At 41.3% G+C, this 27,016-nt stretch overlaps 1 protein-coding gene across 1 annotated transcript in view; it reads right to left on the bottom strand.

Moving 5' to 3' along the window:
• The window catches only part of STK4 (serine/threonine kinase 4), a 47,192-nt gene extending 21,964 nt beyond the window's left edge, over positions 1-25,228 (bottom strand). The window contains exons 1-10 of the mRNA XM_035892876.1: positions 25,191-25,228; positions 24,876-24,956; positions 23,909-24,037; positions 21,897-22,011; positions 21,174-21,338; positions 19,831-19,998; positions 19,146-19,283; positions 18,385-18,513; positions 15,899-16,085; positions 1,942-2,099 (exon numbers count right to left, since the gene is read on the bottom strand). Of these exons, the coding sequence (XP_035748769.1) occupies positions 1,942-2,099; positions 15,899-16,085; positions 18,385-18,513; positions 19,146-19,283; positions 19,831-19,998; positions 21,174-21,338; positions 21,897-22,011; positions 23,909-24,037; positions 24,876-24,956; positions 25,191-25,213 (1,293 nt within the window). The 5' untranslated portion in view covers positions 25,214-25,228. The remainder of the gene's footprint in view (positions 1-1,941; positions 2,100-15,898; positions 16,086-18,384; positions 18,514-19,145; positions 19,284-19,830; positions 19,999-21,173; positions 21,339-21,896; positions 22,012-23,908; positions 24,038-24,875; positions 24,957-25,190) is intronic.
• Between the last annotated feature and the right edge of the window lie 1,788 nt (positions 25,229-27,016).

The raw sequence follows: 27,016 nt of genomic DNA, 5'->3' as shown, positions 1-27,016 counted from the left end.
CATCTTCTGGCATTCTGAACTCAAACCAGAGATCTTCCATCCTCACAAAAAGAATTAAATCATAGAATCTTTGAATACTAAATCTTTGAATACTAAACAAAGCAGCATGGAAAGCCAGCTAGTCTCACCTCCATCCCCAGAAAAGTGATGGAACAACTCATTCTGGGTGTCCTCTCCAAGCAAGTGGAGGAAAAGAAGGGGAAATCATGCCTGACCAATCTGATAGCCGCCTACGACTGCACGACTGGCTGGGTAGATGAGGGGAGAGCAGTGGATGTTGTCTACCTTGACTTCAGAAAGGCTTTTAACACTGTCTCCCATAACATCCTCATAGGGAAGCTCAGGCAGTGTGGGTTAGATGAGTGGACAGTGAGGTGGATCAGGAACTGGCTGCATGGCAGAGCTCAGAGGGTTCTCATCGGCGGCGCAGAGTCTAGTTGGAGGACGGTAGCTAGTGAGGTTCCCCAGGGCTCTGTACTCGGCCCGGTCTTGTTCAACTTGTTCATCAATGACCTGGACGAGGGGACAGAGTGCACCCTCAGCAAGGACACCAATGACACAAAACCGGGGGGAGCGGCTGATACACTGGAAGGCTGCGCTGCCTTTCAGAGGGACCTGGACAGGCTGGAGAGTTGGGCCGAGAGGAACCTGATGAAGTTCAACAAGGGCAAGTGTCAAGTGCTGCACCTGGGGAGGTTGAACCCCATGCCCCAGTACAGGGTGGGGGCTGACCTGCTGGAAGGCAGCTCTGCTGAGAGGGACCTGGGAGTGCTGGTGGACGACAAGTTGACCATGAGGCAGCAGTGTGCCCTTGTTGCCAAGAAAGCCAATGGCATCCTGGGGCTCATTAAGAGGAGCATGGCTAGCAGGGCAAGGGAGGTTCTCCTCCCCCTCTACTCTGCCCTGGTGAGACCCCACCTGCAGTACTGTGTCCAGTTCTGGGCTCCCCAGTTCAAGAAGGATGAGGAACTCCTCAAGAGAGTGCAGAGGAGGGCAACAAAGACGATGAGGGGACATCTCCCTTGTGAGGAAAGGCTGAGGGAGCTGGGATTGTTTACCCTGAAGAAGAGAAGACTGAGAGGGGATCTCATCAACACGTACGAATATCTCAAGGGTGGATGTCATGAGGACAGAGACAGACTCTTCTCAGTGGTGCCCAGCGACAGGACAAGGGGTTATGGGCACAAAATGAAGCATAAGAGGTTTCGGTTGAACGTGAGGAAGAACTTCTTTACTTTGAGGGTGACCGAGCCCTGGAACAGGCTGCCCGGGGGGTAGTGGAGTCTCCTTCTCTTGAGATATTCAAACCCTTCCTGGACGATGTCCTGTGCAACCTGCTCTGGGTGACCCTGCTTTAGCAGGAGGGTTGGACTAGATGATCTCCCGAGGTCCCTTCCAACCCTTGACACTCTGTGATTCTGTGATTCTTTGGACTTCTGAAAAGTTCCTGAAAATTCTGAGCCTGTGAACCTTAGCAGGAAGACTGAAATTGATGATTTGAAAGAGAAATGAAGACAAGCTTATGTTTATATAATAAAACAAAACCCAGTGCCAAAGCTTGAGAAAAACAAGGAAATTCAATGGTTCTAAGACTATACACTCAGGATTTGCATTTTCCAACCGCCATCTGGAATTCTATTTTTTAATTTTAAATGCGTAATGAGGAAGTAAAGCAAGATCGCTTGTTCCTTCATGTCCTCAGGCTTTTTTGTTCGTTTGTTTGTTTTTAAACAAGGAAAGTATACAGATAATGACTGGTTATGATTACCAAGAAATACCTAAAGGAAATGAGTTTTTCAAAATGCCCCATCCAAATGCATTAGCAATTAGAATCTCCTCAAGTTTCCATTAGTCTGTCAAAACAAGAAATAATCTTATAGCAGCTCTGACTAAAAGTCTTAAAGATTGTCACACTGATTGAATTTCAAAGTATAGACTTACAAATTCGTAGTCTCCGTCCTGTGGTACCTTCCAATCAGATGAATTTTTTGTCTGGCCAGACACATTCTTCCCAAAGCTATTGATTTGATTCTCCTTCTCCTTCTGCTCAAAATATTCAAGGAATGATGGTTTGGCTGGCTGCATCGTTTCATCCCTCCCTGGAAATATTAAAAATAATAAAAAAAAAAACGGGTTTGAAAAATATATTTTCAGTTACACCGCCTTACGTCATGCCCAAAAGTGATTTTATTTTTTTAGCACACACTAAATCACGTAGTACTGCTAAAGTACTGTTTTTTCGGCAGCTTTTCAAATACAAAACTGACTGTACAGGGAGAAAACTGGAGAAACCCACCACACAAGTGATTACAATGCTGGAGGCCTTGATCTCTAGACCTGCGATCCATCCATCAAAGCACCCTACCTGGTAACCAAGCTTCATGCACAGAATGCTAGAACTAAACTGCTACCAACTAGGGAGGCTGGGTTTTTTCATCCCGGCCAGGTTGCATGCACTTCAAAACATGCAAAGTTCCAAAACTAAACAGTGTTGTTTTACAAGCAGAAACTCATCTTTACATTTATAAATAGTATAGTACAAAAGCGAGGCTTTCAAAGACCATGTCTACCATAAAAATATTAAGTAACTTGCCTTGTGTAGAAGTAGTCAAGTTTTACATTTGCTGGGTAGAAAAGATTAATTAGTTTGCACAGCTGCTTTTTTTCTTTCTATAAATAATCAGTAAGTTTTCAAGTTTACAGCCCTAGTTTTCCTTTTGTAAATTAATTCCTCTAAACACACTTCCTTAGTGGATTACTCAAATAAGCTATATATATAGATTAACCATTCAATTCTAAACTGTATTTAAGAAACTTGGGGTAATAAGAAACAGGTAAGGATACAAAGAGAGAGAGGGGAGTCAAAATAACCGCCAAAATATAAATACTTTGATTTTTAAGAGCAGGTCTCATAAGCCTCCCAAGCATCATTCTCAGTAACAACGAGTTCACCCATACTGATGGGAGAAGAAAGGATATAGCCAAGAGCACAAAGCTTTAGCATAACTAGATTTACATTATTCTTATTTGTCTAAATTATTCTTTAGAACAAGCAGAAGTTAAAAGAAAAGGGAGAATGCTGATGATCCATTAAGAGCAACGAGCTAGTAAAACTATGTTCTCATAGGATGCCCAGGTACGCTGGGTAGTTGGTGGGATTAGGGGTACGAGCACTGACATACCCCTTCTTCCTTCAGCCATCACACCACCCGAATCCCCGCTCATGTGATTTAAGTACCATGACATACAAACCAATCTAGGAACCCATTCTGCAAACAGGTTTCCATCACTGAAGGAAAGAAATGCAAGGTCACAAGTTCCCTGATCAAAGCAGATCCCCAGTGCTGTTTGGAGACACGAGGGTTGGCTCCGTGAGGGTGGGCTCTGTGAACGGAAGCAGCTTCAGCCGTAGGGTGACGACAGCACCGTAGGGAAGGAAGTGATGAAAAGCGTGAGGATGAAAGTACTGATGCCTAGTGGAGACCGCATAAAAGCCAATACAGGAAGAAAACACAAAACTGAACTTCACAGCAAGACCTTCACTATCTCCAAAGGAAGATTTCTTTACTAATGCCACCGGTACAGGATCAGATGCTGCCCAGACTACTCATGCGTAAAACTGGCCTGGCCTGTGAGTTACAGTGCAGCTCCTGTCTTGTGAAGAGTCCCAATCCAAACCAAGAGGCAGGCTTGCACAGGGAACATGCTTTAACAGGGCTGCATCCCACAGCCACGACAGCCGCAAAGGCAGCTCGCAGCTTAATGCCATTGTACTGCTCTCCGTGACTAAATGCTTCACAAAAACCTGTGAGCATGATGGAAATAAGCACTGTAACAATACCCAGCAAGATGGTTTTGTTCTGATAAAATATGGTTCTCTAGACACTGGAGTAGGTTAATCATCCTCAAAACATGTTTTAGGCAATGTAGAAAGCATCGTTTTCAGAAAGCAGGATTAGGACTAGAGTTAACAGAAAATGGCATCGGAATAGCCTAATTCTGGACTGTGGAAATGAGCTCACTGTCTAATGCCATACATTTGAAATAAATACAATCTGCCAGGCAGGCAATCAACCAAAAGCTTAGAGCTTCAGACAGACAGACAGGGGATGGAGCCACCTTTTGAGGGGTTAGTGGGGTCTGCATAACACAGAGACTCTCCTACAAGAGTTTGTACAAAAGGCAGGCTATCACAAGACAGTCCTCACTAAGGACATTCAGCAGTGCTTTCCTCTTGAAAAAAATATTAGCTACTCCGGAAACCCATTAAGATTTAATCACCAAATATTATTCTTGCACATAAAATTGCCATCCAGTGAGCCAGAACTTCCCTGGCAGACTCTGTCTGATCCTCAGACAAGTGTATGAATTCCTTGGTCAACTATGAGATACTTTAGGAAGTTATTTGTCTATCGACATGTTAAATACAGAACAAATTTCCACCAAGTATGAGAAATCTTGGCAGGATATTTGGGTTGCGATACCGAGAGAAGTGTGGTTCTACACAGCCCGAAATGTCACAATGCATTTTGAAAAAGCGCTGCATCGTAACTGCCTCTCCAGAGTCAGCTAAAGCTCAAGCATAAACTGAAGTGCTTATACTTTTGCACCATGACAACTGGAGCAAAGACAAATTATTCTACCCCTGCCAGTACTTCCCCTTTTTTTAAAAACAACCCCAAAAAACTCATCGTACAGAATTAGATCAAGGAAGACACCTTCAGACAGGCTGCATGAAGGTCAGTCAGGGAACACGCCTGCAAAGTAGAGAACAGATTTGCTGTTGGGAATAATTACTGAAATACAATAGCAATCCAATTACTGCAAAGTGATAAAACATTTATTTAGAACGAAGCAAATACACCCTTTATATTCTGCTGCAGTCCAGCCTGTTTGAAGCAGGAGGTAAGTTGCCATGGCCAATCATGGCAATGTTTAACACCAACAGATTTTGTAGAAATAGAGGAATTCCCAACTACCTAGGCTAATCCATACACGGCTTACTGACAGCCAGCCTAGGCCTCGGTAATTCAGGCCTTCTAGGAGAAAAAAAACAGAAAATCTAAATCAAGCTTGTACTCTATGTTTTGAAAACAATTGTTTGCAGCACAGGAGACTTTGAATGCAAATGTTTCACTCCAGTGACATTGGCTGCTTATACTTTTGCACCATGACAACTGGAGCAAAGACAAATTATTCTACCCCTGCCAGTACTTCCCCTTTTTTTAAAAACAACCCCAAAAAACTCATCGTACAGAATTAGATCAAGGAAGACACCTTCAGACAGGCTGCATGAAGGTCAGTCAGGGAACACGCCTGCAAAGTAGAGAACAGATTTGCTGTTGGGAATAATTACTGAAATACAATAGCAATCCAATTACTGCAAAGTGATAAAACATTTATTTAGAACGAAGCAAATACACCCTTTATATTCTGCTGCAGTCCAGCCTGTTTGAAGCAGGAGGTAAGTTGCCATGGCCAATCATGGCAATGTTTAACACCAACAGATTTTTTAGAAATAGAGGAATTCCCAACTACCTAGGCTAATCCATACACGGCTTACTGACAGCCAGCCTAGGCCTCGGTAATTCAGGCCTTCTAGGAGAAAAAAAACAGAAAATCTAAATCAAGCTTGTACTCTATGTTTTGAAAACAATTGTTTGCAGCACAGGAGACTTTGAAAGCAAATGTTTCACTCCAGTGACATTGGCTTTTCAGTTCTTTTCTATTATTTTTTTTTTTTTTTTAAAAGAGACTGTTTGCCCATACCAGTGCTTCATTCAGAGTGTCACTTAAAATTATCCTGCTCATTTTCCTACATCTTCTATTTTACCAAGAACTGCAGTATTTGTAAATGAGTAGTCACATCTACTGAAAAACAACCTGTTGTAGCATCACTGAATTATTGAAAAGTATATCCAAACCCAAGCTTTATTTAATAAAACTTCTGCTTTCATGCAGAAATGAAACAGACAAAGAAGGAAGCACGTGAAGTGGTGGTGGTAGTTTATAATCCTGAAGAGTACAACTGGATTTTCAGCCCCACCAGTATAAGTGACCAAAAAGTTGGGGGGCTGCAGCAGAAGGCTGCCGGGACACTCAAGGGGTCTCTGCCATGCTGAGCGAGCGAGAGGGAAGGGGAATTGCTCAGGCTGGGGAGGGCAGGAGGGGCTCTAGCTGCAGTCTCCCACCCCAACAGGCCATCAGAGCCCTGCTCCCCCCAGCGAAAGGATGAGAAGAATGGTCTGAACTGCAGCAAGGGCAACTCAGCCGAATATAAAGAAGAAGGTTTTCACAACAGGGATGGTTGTGCAACAGAGCAGGGCTGGAGCGACTGTGCGAGGCCCTGAGCGAGCGGATCTGACGTTGCACTTGGTCCCAGCCATCACGCAGGGAACCGGACTGGGGCTTCTGAAGGACCCTGCCAAGCCAAGCTCTTCTGTGACCCACGCTCTTCACGCCCGCTGTCAGACACCTCTAACCTTGCAGTCACCTCAGGCCTTCCAAATGCATGCAACATTTAGTCACCAATTTCCTAGCACATTTAGTCACCAATTCCAGTACATTTCTATGCATCAACACGCAACACTGCATCTTTATTTAATGTTGGTTTTTAACCGATTAAAATAGAGATTGCTAACTGACAAACAAAGAATGGAAAAAAAGATAATATAAAATGAAAAATATCTGGAATATAGTTCTAAAATTTTAGTTGCTGCTGTGAGCTCAGTAGGAGTGCATATGCAGCAAGACCAACAGATACGCTCATGGAGACAGAAAGACATCGCACCAAATCGATTATCATCCCAGCATGACTGGATTTCTTTTCCTTAATCTTGGCACTTAACAACAGTGTCATCTTTCCAAAGATGACCTGCTATTAATTCAACACAAGAATCACATTGCTATATCCTTAAGATTTTGATAACAGGCAGCTAAAGACAAAAATCGATCACTGCTATTTGCAGAAGCAGATGCTGCTGAAAGATGACACCGCACTAAACACGTCTGTACCAAAAAGCATTTAACTTCCTTGTTTTATAGGGTTAGACTGAAATATGAACATTTGACAGAAAGTGAGATCACAAGTGTGGCAGAGAAGAGTCTTTTATGAGAAGGTCACCCTGCGGTGACAAGAAAGGCTTAACCATGCATTTATTTTGGAACCTAAGGAGTTGCTTATAAGGATGAGCCACTAGAGCTCCCTGGAGCCATTAATGGTCTACGATTTAGATACGCAGTCATCTTTTTAGGAGCTGTATTAATTACACAAATGGAACACCACAGCTCTGCTGGAGCTGGTCCAGCTGACTGCAGAATTGCAGGTTTGGGCTAGCTGTACAGAGCCACAGGAGCTGGGAGGACCACTCCTCATTCAGCCCGCCGCGTGGCAAAAAGCAGAAGCCCTCTGCAGAAAACTCACAAGTGCTGCCTGGTACAAACCCATGTTTAGAAAAGTGTGAGAACATCAGTAATGTTGTGTGTGAGAACAGAAAAAGATGTGAAATGGTGGGTCCAAAGGTAGAGAATGCCATAAACTGTAAAAACCAAGTATCTCCTTAGATTTTAATTTTTAAAGGAGTTTACTACTTCAATACAGCATTACCCTTTCAGCACTGAAAAGCAAAGCCCAACTGCATGTGGTACCATGTAAGCTGGGAGAGTCCTTATTGGAAGCACAAACAGCCCAGACGAATGACTGACAGATACAGGCAGGGCGCTGCAAGAAGCCAGCGAGGCAGCATCAGCAACAGCCAGGGGCCTCAGCATACTGGGTCCTCTCCTCTGCTAGGCTACAGCGACAGCAAGTTTTAAGGAAAAAAATAAACCAACAGTGTGCTCCCTCCCCAAAAAGGTCACCTGTCTGAATACTTGAGGGAATGGAAGAGGTCAGTCTTAGTGGCTGACTGCAGCATACAGACCTCCTTACACCAAGTAAAAGATGACAAAGAAGGTGTGGAGAGCCTTCAAGACATTTCTATTTCCATACGATGTTGCAGAGAAAGTAGAATGATAAAGAAGAAACAGCACAGTCAATTAATCCATCAAGAGATTTACTTTTTTTTTTCCAGCACTAAAGACTGTCCGTGAAACCAGATCATCTAGTCCCAGAAATCAAAGCACTCATTTTGTTGATTTTGTCAAATTAGCTCTCACAATTGAAAATTCAGAAGCTCATGAGCTTCAAAGGACACCTTCAAAAGGAAAGTGGGATTTACAAAGTCCTTCTATCTATCCAAACAAGCTTGCTGAGTAACGAAACTAGAATTTCTGCTTTTCTCTAAACTTATTCTTCTCTACTCAAACTTGACAGCAGATGAATTCTTGCTTTGTTATTCTTTCCTCTTGAAAGAGATTGCTATTATCTACCTAGGGTGAATTCTAGAGTCCCAAAGCTTGTGATGAGAGGGAAGGATAACCTCAGGAACACATTTTGTGTGCTCTTTACTCGTCAGTTAAGTTAATAAGTTAATACATAAAATACCTATTCCTGAAGCCACGGTGAGAGATTTTCTCCCTTATCACAAAAATTGGAGCTAGAGTTGTGGCTGGGAACAGTCAGGAGATTATACTACAAATTCATCTACAAAGGAGGTAACGTAAATGAACAACAATGAAGTGATCGAATACTACATTAGCAATAGCAAACTAAAACGTGATACTTGGTACACATATATATATTGTCAAGATTTCAGGAGGGTGCAGTCTTTAGAAAGACAACTGACCTTGGCTCTAGAGAATACTTGTGTTTACGAGAATGAGGTGTCAGGAGCAACAAACCCAAATGTTTTTCAGCTGCCTTGTGCTAGGAAAGTATCACGAATGCCCAGCAAGTTGCACCCCTGTGAGCAGGGGCTCAAACTAGCTCTGCAGAGATGCAGTGAAGAGCACTCATAACTAAAGAAAGCAGAGCTATCGCTGCCTTTAGTCAGATGTAAAGCCAGAAAGGATCCCCTGGGACAAGCAGCACACTCTTCTGCTACCATATACAAGATTATATAGTCCCTTTCACAGAGGGATCGAGAGCTATTATAAAGCAATTGGTTTGCTTTGTCCTTGCTGTTGACAGGCTTGCTGTTCTCCCTGAGTTATGAAGCCCCTCATTTCCAGCCTAAAGTTTATGGGTAGCCGGCGTATATGCGCTCGTTCTTGAGCACGCCTAAGCTCTTCAGCATTCAAGCCATCATCCTCTACAGCGTTCACCTCCCCTCCTTGCCCTTCTTTAATTTATTTAAGGTGCTCTCATATCCAACGTCATCTTTCATTTTAGTGGTCTAAGTACTAAATAAGCATAGATCTTTCACTGACTTACCCCGTAACAGGCTTAGTCCCCAGTAGTCTCAGTAAGCTTCTGTCTGCTTTAGACTGAGTTATGGAACTTCAAGGCTTACATTGCACACGTATTTAGGATGCACAAAACGGTGCCTGATGATTATGTGCAAGCAACACCTCATTAATATTAAATTTCAAATGGAATGGCAGTTTTATTTGCTTCAGGCTATTTCTCCGAGATCACAGATGAACTTTAGCAGCTGGACAGCATAATTTGTACAGTATGAACAGGACTGAGTCATTTTATACAGCAGAGCAGAGAGATGCCAATTTATTCAACCAGAGCAAAAAGTGCTTCATCATTAATGAATTCACCCCATGGCAACACAAGCTGAGATTTCCTCACATTAAAAGCAGACCACCTAACACTTCATATCTATATGAAGCCTTTCCATAAGTATGGCTTATCTCAAACTAAATCAAAGCAGAACGTGCCTGACAGGTCCTGCTATAAGAAAGGGCTCCTAAATGACCATAAAAACCAGGGCTAGGTATCCTATCCTAACTAATCTCTTTTAATGAATCTAAGACAAAGTTATGGCGTATAAAATTGAGGAGTCTTTCTGAAAAAGGAGGAAATCTTCGCAATAATGAAAGCTGTTTAAGACCAGGTTACTTCCTTTTGGATCTCTTCTACGTAAAAGCTCAGAAAAGATTAAAAATATATAGCAGCTTTCTTCCTCCATCACAGATTTTCAGTGGACACCTACATCTTCCCCCTCATTTGCTTGCATTGCTAATTTAGTCCAACAACTACAGTACGTGACACAGGCAGCAAGATATGAAGGTGCATCAGGAAAAAAGTGAACATTTCTTATCCTGTGTCACGTGGCTCAGGTTCTGATGAATCTTAATGAGAAGCAACCTCATTGACAGGACTGCAATCTTCAGGTCCAGCCTGCTGGGGGTAACAGCTCAGGCTCCCCAAATGGCATATAATCAAGATAGATTTGCTAATACCCTTTCTTATTCATAACCCGGAAACTCATTTGCTTATCTAGGGAGAACAGAAAACAACACAGCAATAAACTTTTTTTTTTTTTTCTGAAGCTTGAAAATGTGCTGGTAAAAATCAATTTGGTTTTTAACTTCTGCAATTAAGGAATTTAAGAGTTTATAGTGTTTTCCTCATTCCTGCCCAGGAGGAAAGATTTCTCCAGGGTTTATTTTGACCCAGTAGGAAGTCAGTTTATTCTTAGAAGAGACAGGTAGGTTACAGCTTGCCCATACGTGCTAATATATACATGTGTATGCGGCAGAGATATACTTACTAAGTGATTTACTACTACTCTGTCTCTTGGATGAGTCTCCTGAAACATATTGCCTCCTGCATGCTATTCAGGACTGTTACGCACACCTCCCCTCTTCCTCCAGACAATGCTGCTGTCCAGAAAAAAAAAAAAAAAAAAAAATCCCCCTACTTTTTATCCCCCACCATTAAACACAGGGGTGCTTAATAGTCAAGTGTTAGGAACAGCAAAAACAGCCATGTTAAACACATACATCTCTTCCAATTCCAGTGTCTCTGAAAATATAAATATTAACAGATTATTAACTTTGTCTTAGCATTAAAGCTTTGTCAAATATTTGGGACAACCAGAGGTGGACAAGCATCCAACTCAGATCCTGGACTTAACTTTTCTTCATGCTTCAGCCTGCACAGAACCCCTATTTCAGTTGCTAATATATCACACAGAACTCCAGCAGCCCACCACTGTTCAAACAGAAAAACCAAAACCCACAGCAAAAACCCAACAACAGAATGCCAGCATACACAATTCCTCCCATCTCTCCGAAATACTGTCCGCATGTTTGCACAACTTGGTAGTCTTAAACAAAACATGCTGGCCCCTGCTTACGTCAAGTTCGCCAGCAAGGCTGCTATTAAGATAAAAGTAAAGAAGTAACACAACTAGAAGAGTTCTCCATGAAGGTTTGTATTCTCTACACCTCAAGAGTGGGAGTATAATGCTTCTTACTGTTCAAGAAGAATTTAATCAATGTAGGTGCTTCTATAAACAGTGTTATTTAAATGCACAACGCTGAGTGTTTTATGGTCCAATTACACCTAAATGGACCAACTTATTTTAAACGCAGAACTGTACCACTGGACATTAATAACCCTACGTAGTGGGAAGCTGCTAGGAAGAGCTATTGTCTATGGAGAAAAACAGAGGCAAAACACAGCCAATATCTTTGACGTACACATGATGTAAATCCTGACCAAATGTGGAGCTAGTCTCTACAGTACCTGCATCAGCTATTTGGAGAACATGCACTTCTTTGGACAACTACTGATATTACACCACCTATAGCTACCTCAGCTACATACCAGTAATACTTTACTCAATTAAAATATTAATGCAACCACATAAACCTTCTGCCATCCATATTCATTCTGCTGTTCACATTACAGCTTTTACAGTCATTGCCTTAAATGAAAAATTACAGGTTAATTAGCAGAGACAAAAAGTTTCCTGAGTCTTGGCAGTAACACTGCTCAGGTTTAGGTTTAAGTGTCACCCACTGGGTGTCTCACAAAGCCACCAAGACTAACAAGCTTACCCTGAATCATTTTTCTAATAGGAAGTTGCCAAGCTTGCATCTTAGCTCACTTCATTTGCTAATGAAACCCAATCTCCCTCAAAAGGGGAAATACCTTTTTCAAAGGACACAATCATGCTTAGCAGCGCAGGCATGGTAAAGGCATAGCAAAACCCAAACCAACCCTAACTAGTATAAGAATTAAGCCTAGAATTTTTTATTTTAAACATTCACAAACTGTTAAGACTTTTTACCTGCACGTGACATTATCGAGGTAGAGGCAACAGCGCTATTAGAGCTTCTGGTCTACCTCTGCACCAGATGCTCTACTGTTAACGTGCCACGTTAATGAAAAGCCCACACCCACAGTTCTTCCACTCTCTTGAAATCACTTATTCATCTCAATACCCATCTCATCCCAAAACCAGACGGCCCAACTCACACCACTATTGGCAGCTCAACATTCTCCATCATCATCTTATTTGGTGCTTAAACAAGCAAGAGGCACTTTAACATAGAAAATAGGACAGATCATAGTACTAGACAAACTCGATCCTATTTCATTTGGATCTGATCGTATGGCAGAGTTCAAGGCAGGCAGTATGTTTATCTGCTTTATTATAAAATCATGTTCCACTCTTTAAATCAAAGAGAAACTCATGCCAAGTTTCCACTAAAAATCTACAGCAGAAAAAGCAAAAAAACCAGTAAAAAATGCTGCACTATTTACTAGCACTATATATTCTCTCATAGAAAAATTTAAAAAATATTATTTCAGACATATTCACAGTTCAAAAGTTATTCCACCTTTCAAGCACAGTGGAAACTTCTGTTATTACAAATGATTGTTCATCTATAGTTCTTCAGCTACTTCCAAAGTTTTCCTGGAATAGTTTAACTGCAATCCATAAGTAATCTGTTAGCAATTGATTTATAAGTAAAGTGTGCTGCAGTGCAATTTAGAATCCGTGGTTTCAGGCAATCACTTGAGTTCTTTCAAAATGCATAACAGAATGTCATAGTGACATTTTTAATGCTGCCTTAGTATTTATATTGACCGCCCAGAAAAAAACCAAGCAAACGAAAGAGTTTAAGCAAACAGAATTACAGCTCAATTGACAACAAAACTTCCCCTACAATGTACAATAGTAGAATTTACGAATGCTCTTCCTCTGAGCCTGAGAAGTCATTAATTGATTTATGAAAAAAATCATTTCAAGGCTACTGGAAGTTCTTTGCTTGAGATTTCCAAGACAATCCATCTAAAGCATCTTATTTCAATGTCCTATAAACACTTTTTACATTAAAAAGAAATAAAACCAAACCAAAAATGGTGAAGACATTTTTTTTCTTTTTTTAATTCGGAGGAAGGGCTAGAACACAAGCTCAGAAGCCTGCAGTTCAAAAGCCCCAGACACCTAGGAAAGCTAAATTCTCCCACTAATGCCATGCAAGAAAAATCAGACCTTTTTTATTGACTTAAAACAAGTTTTATTGTGAGTCATAACACAAGCTGCCAAGTGAAATATAGACTTCTTTAAAAATATAAATCAATGAAGCTTCTTCAAACTCAGTGGTTTCCAAACAGCATTATTACATTTATATTTAAGATTACAAAAAGAACTTGCTCCAGAGAGTTCTGCAGCAGGCTGATGAGCTTTACAGTTAAATCAATTTAACTGAATGTTAAGAGAACATGAATATGGAAATGGAAAGCTGAAAAACGGAGCTGTAGGCAATTCCCATGAAGGGCAAGCTGCTCAGAGACGCTGCCTTGCAGCGCATCCAAGAAACAACACAGAGCTGCTGTGTGCAATAGCAAGAATTTCAGCATTATGCTACTGTGGGAGGAAGAGAATAAGGTGTTAATGAAAATGATTGCACCAGACTAAAACATAGTCTTTTTCTTAACATCATGATTTCTTGGAATCAAGGTACAAATTATTAAAACACAGCACAACCTGTAGCAGAGATATGACTGTGTGAAACCCATCGACATGAAAGCGGTATCAGTGTCAGCCATCGCTTGCACCCAGCATCTCCAAATGCTCCCTCCAGAAGGCAGAGCTGCTCAAGCACTTCTGCCGCATACTCAGCCTTGAATACTGTTACGCAGCAGCAGTTGCACAGAGTGCTTTTAAGTAGTCTGAAGTCTAACTGGGGTTTAAAAAAAACCCTACTTTCTAGTCAGAGATCTAGAACTCTTAGAGCTTGTTCTGGAGCTCCCTCTTGAGGTTAGATACTGCACTATATTAAAGACATTGCTACATCCTCATAACTGGTTCTATTAAAAATGAGAGTATTTTCTTGCAAAAGGGAAATTATCAAAGGCATCTCCTCAAACCTCTGTACACTACTTTGTAGAGAGCATTAGATGCTTCTGAGTTACAAGCACTGCAATTTTTAAAAAAGGTGAGAAGATAAGCACATGCTAAACACACGAAGATAAACTTACCTACTTACTGTGCTTTACTTATACACCTTTGGTAGCCAGTGCAGGAGCACCACAGACCGTAAAACCTCTGTTACTGTGAATCATGAAATGAAGCAGTACACACTGACGATGAGAAACTAAGCGTTGTCTATTTGTAAAGGAACTGCAGCTTCACTAGGTTTATTTTAAGGCTGTTAACATGTCTCACTCTTTGGGTGACCTTTTAGCTACTCCAAAGCATCCATCTCCTTGCTAGAGCCTTGTTCCACAAAACCCAATGGCATTACTCCATCATCTTTGTTGCCAGAAGCTGCTACATGGGCTGACTTCTGTTTTTTAACGTGCTGAATCAGTGTTTGCCAAAGTTTGAAAAACTCTCTGAACAGGTTCTGCTGAAATTTCTTTCTCAAAACCAGCATCTTTCCACAAGCTGTGAAGAGCCCCCATATGGAAGAAGCTTTCAACATGGCAATACCCGAGAAAAAGATTTCTCCAAACTCCTCTTGAGAATTTTTTCCTCTCCCAAAAGGAGGTTGTTGGAAGTCTTTAGGAGCAGCGCACGAGCCAAAAGAACAAGCTTTGCCTACGATGGTCATATTTTACTACTGCTGAGCCCCAACTCAGCACTTTCTTCAGTCCTTGAACAAACATCCATGCTGGCCAGCTCAGTCATCTGTGACTACCTCTGCCTCAATCCTGTTGATGCTACCCCACCAGTGGGAAAGGATTTCTACGAGAATCCATAATTGAGAAAAAGATTCTATTTCTTCTAGTCATACTTTTCCAGTGAGGCTCTCCCTGCCATTTCTATAATCAAAGAAACATTTTTAACCCCTTTCCAGCTCAAGCCATGAGGTCTTCCACAGACTATCAGGATCAAAGTCACATCATTTTAAATCTTACATCTTATGATGAGGCTTATAGTTTTAGCAAGCTTTTCTGTTTTAGGGAAGAACAGATTTCTACTTGAATGTCTCAGAATAGCAACACACAGTTTATTCAGTTGTCCTTAATGATTAAAGTAACAGTAAAGAAACACAAAAGTCTAGAGAGATGCTAGCTCCTCCTACTGCATGGCTTGCTGTGCTTGAAATGTGCAAGATATTTGTCATTTCATAAACTTAGCCCTTAATTTGATGCATCAGTTCTGAAACAGGCTTGCTGTTTTCAGATGCCAGGTTACGGCCATATCACCTTCTAAAGCAACACAAATTTTCCGATTAATCCTATGCTAGAGTCTCCCTCCTCTGCATTCTGTGAAAAAACCAAAACAGACCAAAAGAAGAACCAACAAAAACTCCCAGAATAACTAGAAACAGATCTTATTTGATCAGCACAGAAGCTTGTGGAAACTGTGCACAACTCATCAGCTATACCAAATGCAAGACTAAAAAGAATGGCTTGAAACTTGGACCTAGAAAGGGTGTCTTTTCTCTTCTGCCAGAGGGTATTGGCCTAAGTTTTAGCTCCCTACAACCAAAAGACATCACAATAAGCTACCAAAAATTTCAAAGCAGGTTGGGAATACATATCATACCCCAAATTAAGTCTTGAGTAATCTTCTGTAAGTTAAATATGTTTTCTTACTTTTCATGGTGCCCTCCTCCTCTTCATCTTCTGTGTTTATTACCATTGTGCCCAAGTGGGACTCCAAGGTGCCATCGTGCTCTATCATTGTGTTGGCTCCATCACTCATTGTGTTGACAGCTCTTATGGTACCAGTTTCATCTCCACTCGCCCTCACCATGGTACCTGAATCGGTTTCATCTTCCTCCTGCACAAGGATGCCATAAATACATTTTTACTGATGGTGGAGAAGTCCTATGAAGGGTGGCTGTATTCAAAGACACTAGCAAGTCTTACTTATTCAGAGATTTTTACAAATACACATGGAAGTCAACGACATTTTGTTTTATGCACTTAGTTCTCTCCCTGTCATCTCCAAGCAGGTAATGAAAAGCCTTCGTGTTTTTCTGCCAGTGTGATAAATAAGAGAACAGATAAATAATCAACAGCAGCTTCTCAACACAACATGTACCTCATTTCTGACCTGGTGACCTGCCCGTAAGAGTAGATTCCAACACTCAGTCAGTGGTGCTTCTATTCATGCTGCCAGTTTTAACAGTTGGCCTAAACCCCTATGTCAAATGGTACAGTTCAGTGAGGAGTTATTAGTTATTAAACGGCAACAGGTTTAAGTCTGGAGTGCATGTGGCACACCGAAGAAAAGTAATCATCCTGTTTTTAAGGAGTCTGTCTTTAACATTTAGGTAGCTTCACTTGATAGAAACTTCAGAAGAACTGAAGAAAAATGAACTGAATTTGCAAATCTTTAAAAAGGAATGAAATAAGTGATCAAAGTCTAGTCATTTTTTCAGATGAAAATTGTTTCTTATCTTTTCATTTGTTAACAGGTATTAACATTATAGAAGTTTGAATTTTTGCTGTCAGGGCTCAGGAGACTGACTCTGTAGGAAAATGCAAGCTCCTGAAACACACTGGTAGGACAGCTTCCTGGCAGACAGTTACATGAGCCAGAGGTAGTAGTTTCATTAGGTGGCACGTGCTTCACTAAGTATATTCTGTGACTAGGATTTCATGAAGAACAAGGTCAAAAATTCCACAATCTATTTAGCTTCTTGGAAACGTGGACCAGGTATCCAGTTACAATCACAGAAGTCACTTCCTAGGTTTATGGTAGAGTTTCTAGGCATCTCACCTTGGATGAGATGCTTGTGTGTTGTTATAAGGATGAAGTTCACGTTTTTTTATGTGTGACCATGGTCTTCCTGATCTGTATTAGTTCTAGATGGGTAACACAGGTCTCACACATCAAGGTGTAATACTCTTTCTCAATGTCATTGAAAAAGAAGTACACCCCTGTTCTGGTGTTCCATGCATTTTATCTGTTCTGTCAAATGTATCTAATAATTTACTTCCCAACCTCAAAACCAACAGCAAGAGGAGGAGAAAACTACATGAGATGTTAATGGAGGAAAAGCAATTTTACGTGGAGATGAGTGGGTGAGAAGAAGTAATAAATTTGTTAGCTACGTATCATTTAACAAATGACTACAGCAGAAATTTCCACAGCTCTTGGGAAGTGCTTGGGAACACTTTTCTGCTAGCAGACGCAGAGTAAAGAAGCTTCAGGAAAACACACACCGACGGAGACCACTCAACTCCACTACATAGACACCATCTCTCAGCAGTGTGACTCCAGATCAGTCAGAAATGAAGACGAGAGGGTAGGGACAATACTCTTAAAGTCAACATCATGGCAACATGACCAATAAAGTTACTTCCACACTGAACAAACAGGCAGTCCTAAACTGGAAAAAGATGAACAACGTCTTCAGCATAGATACTGTGGACCATGCTATTCAAGTCTAGCCTCTGAAAAGGACTCTGGCATACAATGCCTTTTGTTGCCCGTTTCATTTATTCATGTTGAAGCAAGCAGAGGCTCAAAAAATAGCTTTCAACATGCTTTCCATATTTGCATGCTGTAACCACTGAAACAAGGAGCCCGAACTTAAATTCACAGCAACCCCCTGAACACTTGTCATGCCCTCACCTCTCGTTTCTGTCGGTTGCTCTTGTGTAGTAGAAAGTTTCTATAAGGGGGGTTCTAAAGCACAACAATAGTAAAACAACATAACATACTTATATCATAGTGCATCACAGATGATATTTTTATGTTATACTAGGAGAGCAGTCTAAGAACTGAATCTATAATGAAAAATTCTCATTACTGCATAAATAATATAATCCAACTGGGAAAACGTATAAAGTCTTTTGCATACACTACTTGGTAGACTTATTCAATCACAGGTCTCTAACTACACTCTAAGCTAAACAGTAAGCCATACATGCTGGCTATCTCACTCAAATATAAAGATTGAACAGAGACCAAGCATTGGGTTAAGCAGTCATAAAGTAGAAAACTCAAGAACTAAGTAAAATCCACAGGCAATTAGACAAAATATCACAAAACCAAAAACCAAATCAGCTAAGCCTTATGAAAGGACCAAGAGTTTGGACTTCGTACACTGTTGCTATTAAATACTCACTGAGTTTTCTTCATCATCTTGATCTAGTTCGCGCTGTTGTGCCTCTTGACGTTTCAGCTTGATATCCATTGCTTCATTAATCAAGTCTCGCAGAATTGACACTCCTTTGGCACTTTTAACAAATGGATGCTGACAAGAATTTTAAAAACAAATAAGCACTGCATCCAAACCAAGATATAACAGCAACACACTGTTACTATGGCCTACTTCCAATCAAAATTAAGGTTTAACTCAATACACTACTAAAATAAAAATCAAATACTTCTGTTTGGCACAGGAGGGAGACTTCTCACCCTCCAAACATGCTCCAAAAGCACTACTGCTGTGAGACCTTGGGTTTACTCCCCTCCCACAACTCTTATTTCTTTCCTTTGCAGCTTAGCTGTCAAGAACCAATTACACGGATCATCACCATGCCTAGACCATTCTAAGCAATCAATTTCATTTAGCCTCCCCTTTTTGTGTTGTAAGAGGCAGCTTCTTGGCAGTGCTGGTGAGAATTTGAACATAAAAAAACCACTCCAAAAGCCAAACAAACAACGCCGAGAAGACAAAGATAGGAAGCTGAAGTTAGATCAGTTCTTAGAGAAGAACTGAAAAGTTGAAGTTGAGTGTAAGATTTCTAAAGTGAGATATTAAAAAGTAAAAACTGTAGTGAGCAGGAGCAGCAAGAAATGAAACCAACACCTCAACAGATGTGCGGCACCTCCTACCGTAGCAAGCCTTCTCTAGAGCTTATATTCTTGTAAGAAAAGACACACCTGCAGAAGCTGTGTTGCAGTGGCACGCTGCTCTGGGCTCTTAACAAGACACTGTTTTACAAAGTCCGTAAAATTGTCTGACCAGAGCTCTGGTTTCCGGAATGTTGGAGGCGGATTGGTGGGAATCATGAAAATTGCCTGAAAACAGAAAAACATTCCAGATTTACAAACAAAGTCTAAAGCTTTCCAACAATACAACAAAAATACACACAAACATACAGATGATAGCCATTTCAAGTTTGCTGCTTCTGAAGAGTTTGTGCCAAATTTGCTCAGAGGGATCAAGTACCAAAAAATCAGACTTTTCTCACCTAGTGCGTACACCTCTGTCTGAGCCACTATATGCCCCCAAAGGTGTGAATATGCCATTTTTAAGTCTTAAAACTTTGTGCTTGAATAAAAAAAAAAAATTGTTTTGGATAATACAGCTGAAAATATGTTTCTTCACAGCCAACACAGGGAGCTTCAGCTATGTCTTAACAGAAGAGGATCATTATTTTCCTTCCCATGCAGATTCTCTTTTTCAAAGGCCGTTTTTCATTTAATCAGCGGTACAAAGAACTGACAAAGAACACATCATTTACTCCAAATTAAAAGCAAGATGGTATGTTTGATACATTATTCATGCAGCTGTAATAGCAAATCCTTTCCATACAGCAACACATTTTAAGAGGCCAGTCCTTACCCTCATAGGATGAATATCTGCATATGGTGGCTTGCCTTCAGCCATTTCTATTGCAGTGATGCCCAGAGACCAGATGTCTGCCACACAATTATACCCAATTTCTTGAATCACTTCTGGAGCCATCCAAAATGGGGTCCCTATAACTGTGTTCCGCTTTGCCATGGTGTCCTGAGAAAAAGAGCAGGATAAAGATCCAGACAACGGCAACTGCATTAGCCACAAACATTTATTAATGAATTATCACCCTAATTATCTTTCACTTGCACACATGTGCATTATTAGATTCAGCAAGACTGGGATATGGAGGGCTGCAAAGAGGAATTGAAATGTGCTTACAGAAGTTACAAATATACTGAGGAAAACAGCAAACGCTATTGCAAACCATTACTTAGCTATAGCAGCTTTCACAGCGGAAGCTCTGCTCTAATCTCCTGCTGGTTTAGCATCTCATTATGTTGATGTGAAATGCTAAAAAGCCAGTTTAGAAGCATTTTCATCAATGACTTAGACAGCGAGATCGAGTGCACTCTCAGCAAGTTTGCGGATGACACCAAGCTGAGTGGTGAGGTTGACACACCAGAAGGAAGGGATGTCATCCAAAGAGACCTGGACAGGCTGGAGAGGTGGGCCTGTGTGAACCTCATGAGGTTCAACAAGGCCAAGTGCAATGGCCAGCAGGTCGAGGGAGGTGATTCTGCCCCTCTACTCAGCTCTGGTGAGACCTCACCTGGAGTACTGCGTCCAGCTCTGGAGCCCTCAGCACAAGAAGGACATGGAACTGTTGGAACGGGTCCAGAGGAGGGCTACAAAAATGATCCGAGGGCTGGAGCACCTCTCCTATGAGGACAGGCTGAGAGAGTTGGGCTTGTTCAGTCTGGAGAAAAGGAGGCTACGGGGAGACCTGATTGCGGCCTTCCAGTACCTAAAGGGGGCCTATAGGAAAGATGGGGAACGTCTTTTTAGTAGGGCCAGCTGTGTTAGGACAAGGGGAAATGGTTTTAAACTAGAACAGGGTAGGTTCAGGCTAGAGGTAAGGAAGAAATTTTTTACAATGAGGGTGGTAAAACACTGGAACAGGTTGCCCAGAGAGGTAGTGGAGGCCCCATCCCTGGAAACATTCAAGGCCAGGTTGGATGGGGCTCTGAGCAATCTGATCTAGTTAGCAGTGTCCCTGCTCACTGCAGGGGGGTTGGACTAGATGACCACTAGTGGTCCCTTCCAACCCTAAACATTCTATGATTCTATGATTCTATGATTTCTCAAAGTCTTCACAAGCACATCATACTCACATGCAGGTCAAAAAGATAAACCAAAGCGCACACAACCGTCTTGGTTTTACTTACTGTAAGTTGTCCTGCCACTCCAAAATCTGCAAGTTTAGCATGTCCCTCTGTATTTAGCAATATATTTCCAGCTTTGATGTCCCTGTGTATTTTCCTCATAAAATGCAGGTACTCCAGTCCTTTCAGTGTTGATTGCACTATTGTAGCAATTTCCTCCTCTGTGAGCTGAAGAAAAGAAGAGTTACTGCCAACCTACCAGTTGCTGAGATGTAACACCACTGTGTTTCAGTCTATGTTTTCCTGAGATTCATTAATTGCCATTTAATTGCCTTCACTAAAGGTTGTTGTACTAATGGGGAAACTACTTAGTGACTTCCAGCATTATGTAGTAGAATTAGATTTCAACCAGCATACATATACACAAGTATCACATTTCACATACCATAACTCTTTCTCAACTAGTAATTGTTATCCTGCAATAACCAAAGTAAGACAAAGTAGAATCTGTTCTTCAGAATCGGTCTGGGTTTTCAGGAAAGCCAAAAAACCAAAACCTGCTCCACCAATTACATTATCAAGATAACCAAAACTCAATCAATGTAATCAGCTTTCCCATTTTCAGAGGAACAAAGGGCCTGCATCTCAAGTTATACCCAATGGTTGTGTCAGGCATTGAACTCTGTGAGAATTATGCCCAAATGCCAGTGCACAAACCACTCAGCTTCCCTGAGCTGCAGGACACCCATATTTCCCATTCATACAATCAAAGGAGAAAGGACGTACAGTTTTATTTCGTAATCGAATAATATCAGACACAGATCCAGCGCCGCAGTATTCCATGACTATCCACAGGTCTGTGTTCTTAAAGTAGCTGCCGTAATACTTCACCACATGAGGACTATGAAATGTGAAAAAGAGAAGAAAACAAAGGGTCAAATACCAGTAACTAGCATAACTGAATAACCAAAATACACTGCAGAGTCCCTAAGTACGTTTTTAGAAATTCAGAGTTGAAGTGCCACTGAAACTCTGATCAAAAGTATTCCAAAACAATCTGAACTTGCACAGGCCTACTGCAGTCCTGCCAAGCCCCTTCCCCACAGCGGTGCTCATTCAACCTGCCAGTAAGTCAGTTCAAAGCACTAAACTGTCTGAAGATAAATCCTACAGAAATAAGGAGCAATTGGCCCTCAGTCTGGTTTAGCTCCCTGAACCAGATTACAACAAGGTCAGTGCTATGTCAAGAAAGAAGGCAGGACAAGGGCATGAGAAACAGACCATGACAGTCCCTGGTAAAGTTGCTGCAAGAGCATTTGCAACCAAATGGAAACATTAAGTAAGGTCCAAAGTTTACTGGAAAATAGCTATCATGTTTATTAAGAGGAATGTTCCCCCACTACCACATGCACCTACTTGTTTCTACAATTTAGTCCAGGATGTACTTTAGGAATCCAGTACAACCTAAGGCTGTCCCTCACAGCCAGCTATCTGGCTGCCCAAAAAGCAAACAACCTAGTGAAGTATATTGATCAGAATAGCCATCTGTCCTCTGGAAAAGGTAAAGCAGAAAACTAACAAAAAGACTGTTCCTGATTTTGTGGGAATGGAGCTAAGGAACAAAAGTGCACTTCATCTATTCCCTGCTGAATATTTTCTAATGAAAAACTGTAAAAATAGCAAGTCAGTCATGCCACACAGTGTCCCTTAATGCTTGCACAGAAAACGCGATGCTCCAGTGATTCACTCCCTCTGCTGTTCGTAACTGTAAAGTCTCCTTTTAGGCCTTACGATAGCAATATTTAATTTCTTTTAGGAAAGAGACACCTAGCAATGCTTTCCAAGTTACACAGTAAGAATTTTCACAAATTCTTTTAAAGTTACATTTTGTTGTCCGCCACCAGTTACCTTCATGTAAAGAGAGTAAAGTGCAATAGAGTAAGTGACTGGGACCACACCCCTACATCGCTAATGTAATTTAGTTTAGATGGTTTTCCATGCCTGAAGTCCATCAAAGTAGTGTTTCTTAAGGCTAAATTCATAATACCTAGGACACACTTCGAGAGAAGGCCTTCTGCACCCATGAGCTCTTCAGTAGCTAAAAGTCAGTACAACATTTTTTCCCGTAAGGAACATGCAAAGACAACCCAGAGAGCCAACCATCAGCACGCAGAGCTGCCAGCAAGTTATTCTGGGGATGCTCAGATCAGCAGACAGCTTGTACCGCACTAGAACCTGCACAGGCAGAAAATGGCCAGGAAGGACAATTCTGCCACCCAAGCAGATGACAGCATGTAGATTATGCACATGCAAGAGCAATCATGCATTAGTGCCTCTCATCCACACGCCCCTTAAAAACAAATAAAAACCCCTCTTCTGGTGGTTTTCTATGTCCATACCAAAACTGGTTTAGAATTCATTACCCCTTTGGACATAGGAACTGCTGTTCTAGCACACAATCAAGTTACCACTGTTCCAACAAGTGACGGTGCAGGGGGAGAACCGCAGTAACTGCTCACACGCTTGGCTCTTTGCTGGCAGCAAGTGCAAGGTTATTCGACTTAGCTTAATGCTGTCTTGTTGCAAGCTAAATTCTTGTTGTCTTACCTTTGCTTGGATTAACACTACCCAAATGGTCAGTTAACATGACTCAGTTGATACGAGGTAACTTGATCGTACAAGTCCGGCCTTTTAAAAAACATTTAAGGCAACATCATGGCTTTTATTTGATTAAATGCCAGATCATAGACAATACTTTTCTTTACACACCGACAAGGGGTTTTGCAGTCTGCATTTACCTGTCACACTGCTGCATTATGGATATTTCCTTTATAATCTCTTGAAGGTCAGATTCCACAGGAACTTGTTTAATTGCAACAACTTGACCCGTCTCTTTATGAATGGCTTTGAACACACTGCCATAGGAACTATGAAACAAAATATTAAACAATCACTGAATACAATAAACTTTTAAAAATGCAAATGTTATGGGTTTGCTTTTTGCAAGTGCAGCCATCAGGTAAAAAATTAACTACTCTTCTGCTAAAAATATTTTTTATTTTAATGTAAATAATCAGTCCACTAGCCTCTAAACACTATAGTAATACAAATAAGTCACAGCACACAGACGGTCAGGAAGGAGCCAACCATCGTTATGCTGCCCACAGCTTTGGAAGGGCCTTTTACACTAATCCAACAAATACAATCCTCTCTTTTTCCAGCATACAGTACCAGCTGAGCATCAGTAAGAACTACAGCTCTGGTCAGAGAGGTTTGCTTGTTCTTGTCAGATACTATCTGTCTTATTTCCAGCTTCTTTCCTTACAGCAGCTAGACAGATTTACAAATCATTTCTTTCAAACTGCTTAAGAAGGCAAACACGTCACTCACCGAGTGTTCCCACGCTGCTCTGCCTTACCAAGTGGCACAGTGCAACAAAAATTCATTTCCACAAGAGGTACCAGGGATGAACTACAAAACCTCTCGAGTTCTCACAGAGCCCTATCAACTCCAGATTGGCATTTTTCAACAACGTTTTAACTCCCTACTGCTGAGCCGTAAGCTACTGTTTGGATTAAGATATCTTACTCTTGGGAAACAAATTCTTTAATCTGTTACTAACCAAACACTGTCACTATGTTAGTACATACCTTTGCATTATTAGGATCAAGACAAAAAAAAATCAGAGAACACTGAACACAAACCCATTACATTTCTTTAATAAGAAATCTATGTATATTGGGCACATTAGAATAGAACACATACCCTTCTCCAAGCTTCTCCAATACATCGAATACTTCTTCAGGTTGTTTGGTTAAACTGTCTTCATCTAACTTCTTCAGCTGCCTGTATATGTAAGAATGGAGACATTATTACATTCAATTTTACAGCAGTTTGGGCTTTGTTGACACAGAAGAATAAATAGCATCATTTAAATGTACACAAGGCTTAGCATGAAGTAAATTGATTATGAAGTAAGTTTATTTCACCTGGCTAGGAGACTGAATATCATTAGCATCCAATAGCAAAAGAGGACTGGGAATTACCGAGAACAGAATTTGATCAGGCACACAAACCTACAGTTCCTCTTGGTGGAAACACATCTCAGGATTTATACACTGGTGGTCAAATCCCAACACAGCGCTGTGGAGTCTTGCAAGGCCATGCAAGAGGGAACATCATCTTCCTGCATGCTTCACAGTACGTGTGGAATACATTTGTTGGGAGGAAGGAGGCAATACTGATCTCACCTGTACATTTTTAACCTGTACATTTTAGTTCAGATCTTAAATCTGTGGACCTGGACATATACTAGGAAAATTCCATCAGGAGGTGGGGAGAAAAGAAAAAAAAAAAAAAAAAAAAAAAAAAGGGAAACTGATATCTGACTCTTGGGATCTTAATGCTGCTTGGCCCATCCCTCTTAAATGCATTGCTAATAAGAGCCAGCTGAAATACTTCCGAGGGAAAAAAAAACCACACTACATATTGTGATCCTTCACTTACCCCCCTTTGCCCCCAGTATAACTTTCAGGGAGATTCTGTACACAAAGCAACAAGATCAACCACATTTGTTTCAGTCCACCTCTACCACATCAGAGAGCTGTTCACCAAGAAACCTCCTGAACATAGCTAAGGACAACATAAAAAAAAGTTCTGAAAACAAAGTCAAACAAACAGTATCCAACATCCCACAAAGAAGAGCTCTTTCATTTTCACACAAACTAAAAAAAAACAAAACCAAACCATGACACAACAACAAAACACAAAAAACGTCCAAACAAAAAAACGTCCAAACAAAAAAACGTCCAAACAAAAAAACGTCCAAACTCCCCAAGCCAACTCATATAAGTTTTTGAAACACAGAAACTTTATTAGCCTCGGAGTTTTCAGAACTTGCTGGTCTCACAGCAAGCAGCCTTTAAAATGAAACATGCGTGGTCACCTGCAACTGCAAATTACTACCAAAAGCTCTTACTGCTGCTGGCAAAGATCGTGACTCAGTCACGGGCATGCTAATTTTTATACTAAATATATGATTTTTTCCCCACTTTTTTCAGAAACAGAGCAAGAAGCCACTTGTTGATCCCTGGCTATTATGTTTATGCACAAAAGCTATATAGGAGGAGCAGCTCACGCATGGAGTACATACAATGGCTTCCTGAAGCAAAGGAAACATTATAAAGAAGCAGACTCAGGAAGTGGTGAAATACTGAAAGCAGTCACTAGCTTCCCTGCAAAGATAAGCGCTAACCAGCACTTGTCCTTGTGAAAATGGGGAGGGAGGAAGGTGGGGGAAGAGAAGAAAAGGGAAAAATGCATCAGCAACCACAAGCCACCATTTCCAAGGATCCCAAAAAGTGGCGATGCAATAGGCGCATCCTTTTTGCTGAAGTTAAGGTGAGGCCTAAATTCCGATTTAACAAATAAAGAAAAAAAAAAAAAAAAAAAGGCTGTTCATATACCCAAATACAATAACCTTACAACTACTGTGTTTGCATCAAACTACCTCATTTCTGCTACAGCCCAGGAGTGCCGCTACCTCGCACTGCCCAGCCCGCCCAGCGCACTCGCTGCTGTCAAAGACACGCTCCGCCGTTTCACTGCGTGCTTACACAACACGAGCAGAACAGCATCGCAACACCGATCTCACCTAAGTTGCTACTCAGACCTAACCTGAGTCACCTTCTTGTTAAAACACCGGCATAAGCCATTACAGAATTTAACAGAAGACGCTCTGCTGTTTCGTTGTTGAACAAAAAGAAAGACTCTGTCACTGAAGACCAGAGCTGGCGGCTTCCTTTGCTGGCTGCCGAAAGCGTGCCCCGGGACCCAGCTGCAGAGCTCCGATGGCGCTCTGACAGACGGAGGCTTCATTCGAACCGCTGCCCATCTCCGGCTCTCCT

The sequence above is a fragment of the Egretta garzetta genome, unplaced genomic scaffold (assembly GCF_000687185.1).
Source record: "Egretta garzetta isolate BGI_Z169 unplaced genomic scaffold, ASM68718v1 scaffold214, whole genome shotgun sequence".
NCBI lineage: Eukaryota > Metazoa > Chordata > Aves > Pelecaniformes > Ardeidae > Egretta > Egretta garzetta.
Note: the sequence above shows the minus strand (reverse complement) of the source record. Positions and strands in the feature narration are given on the sequence as shown.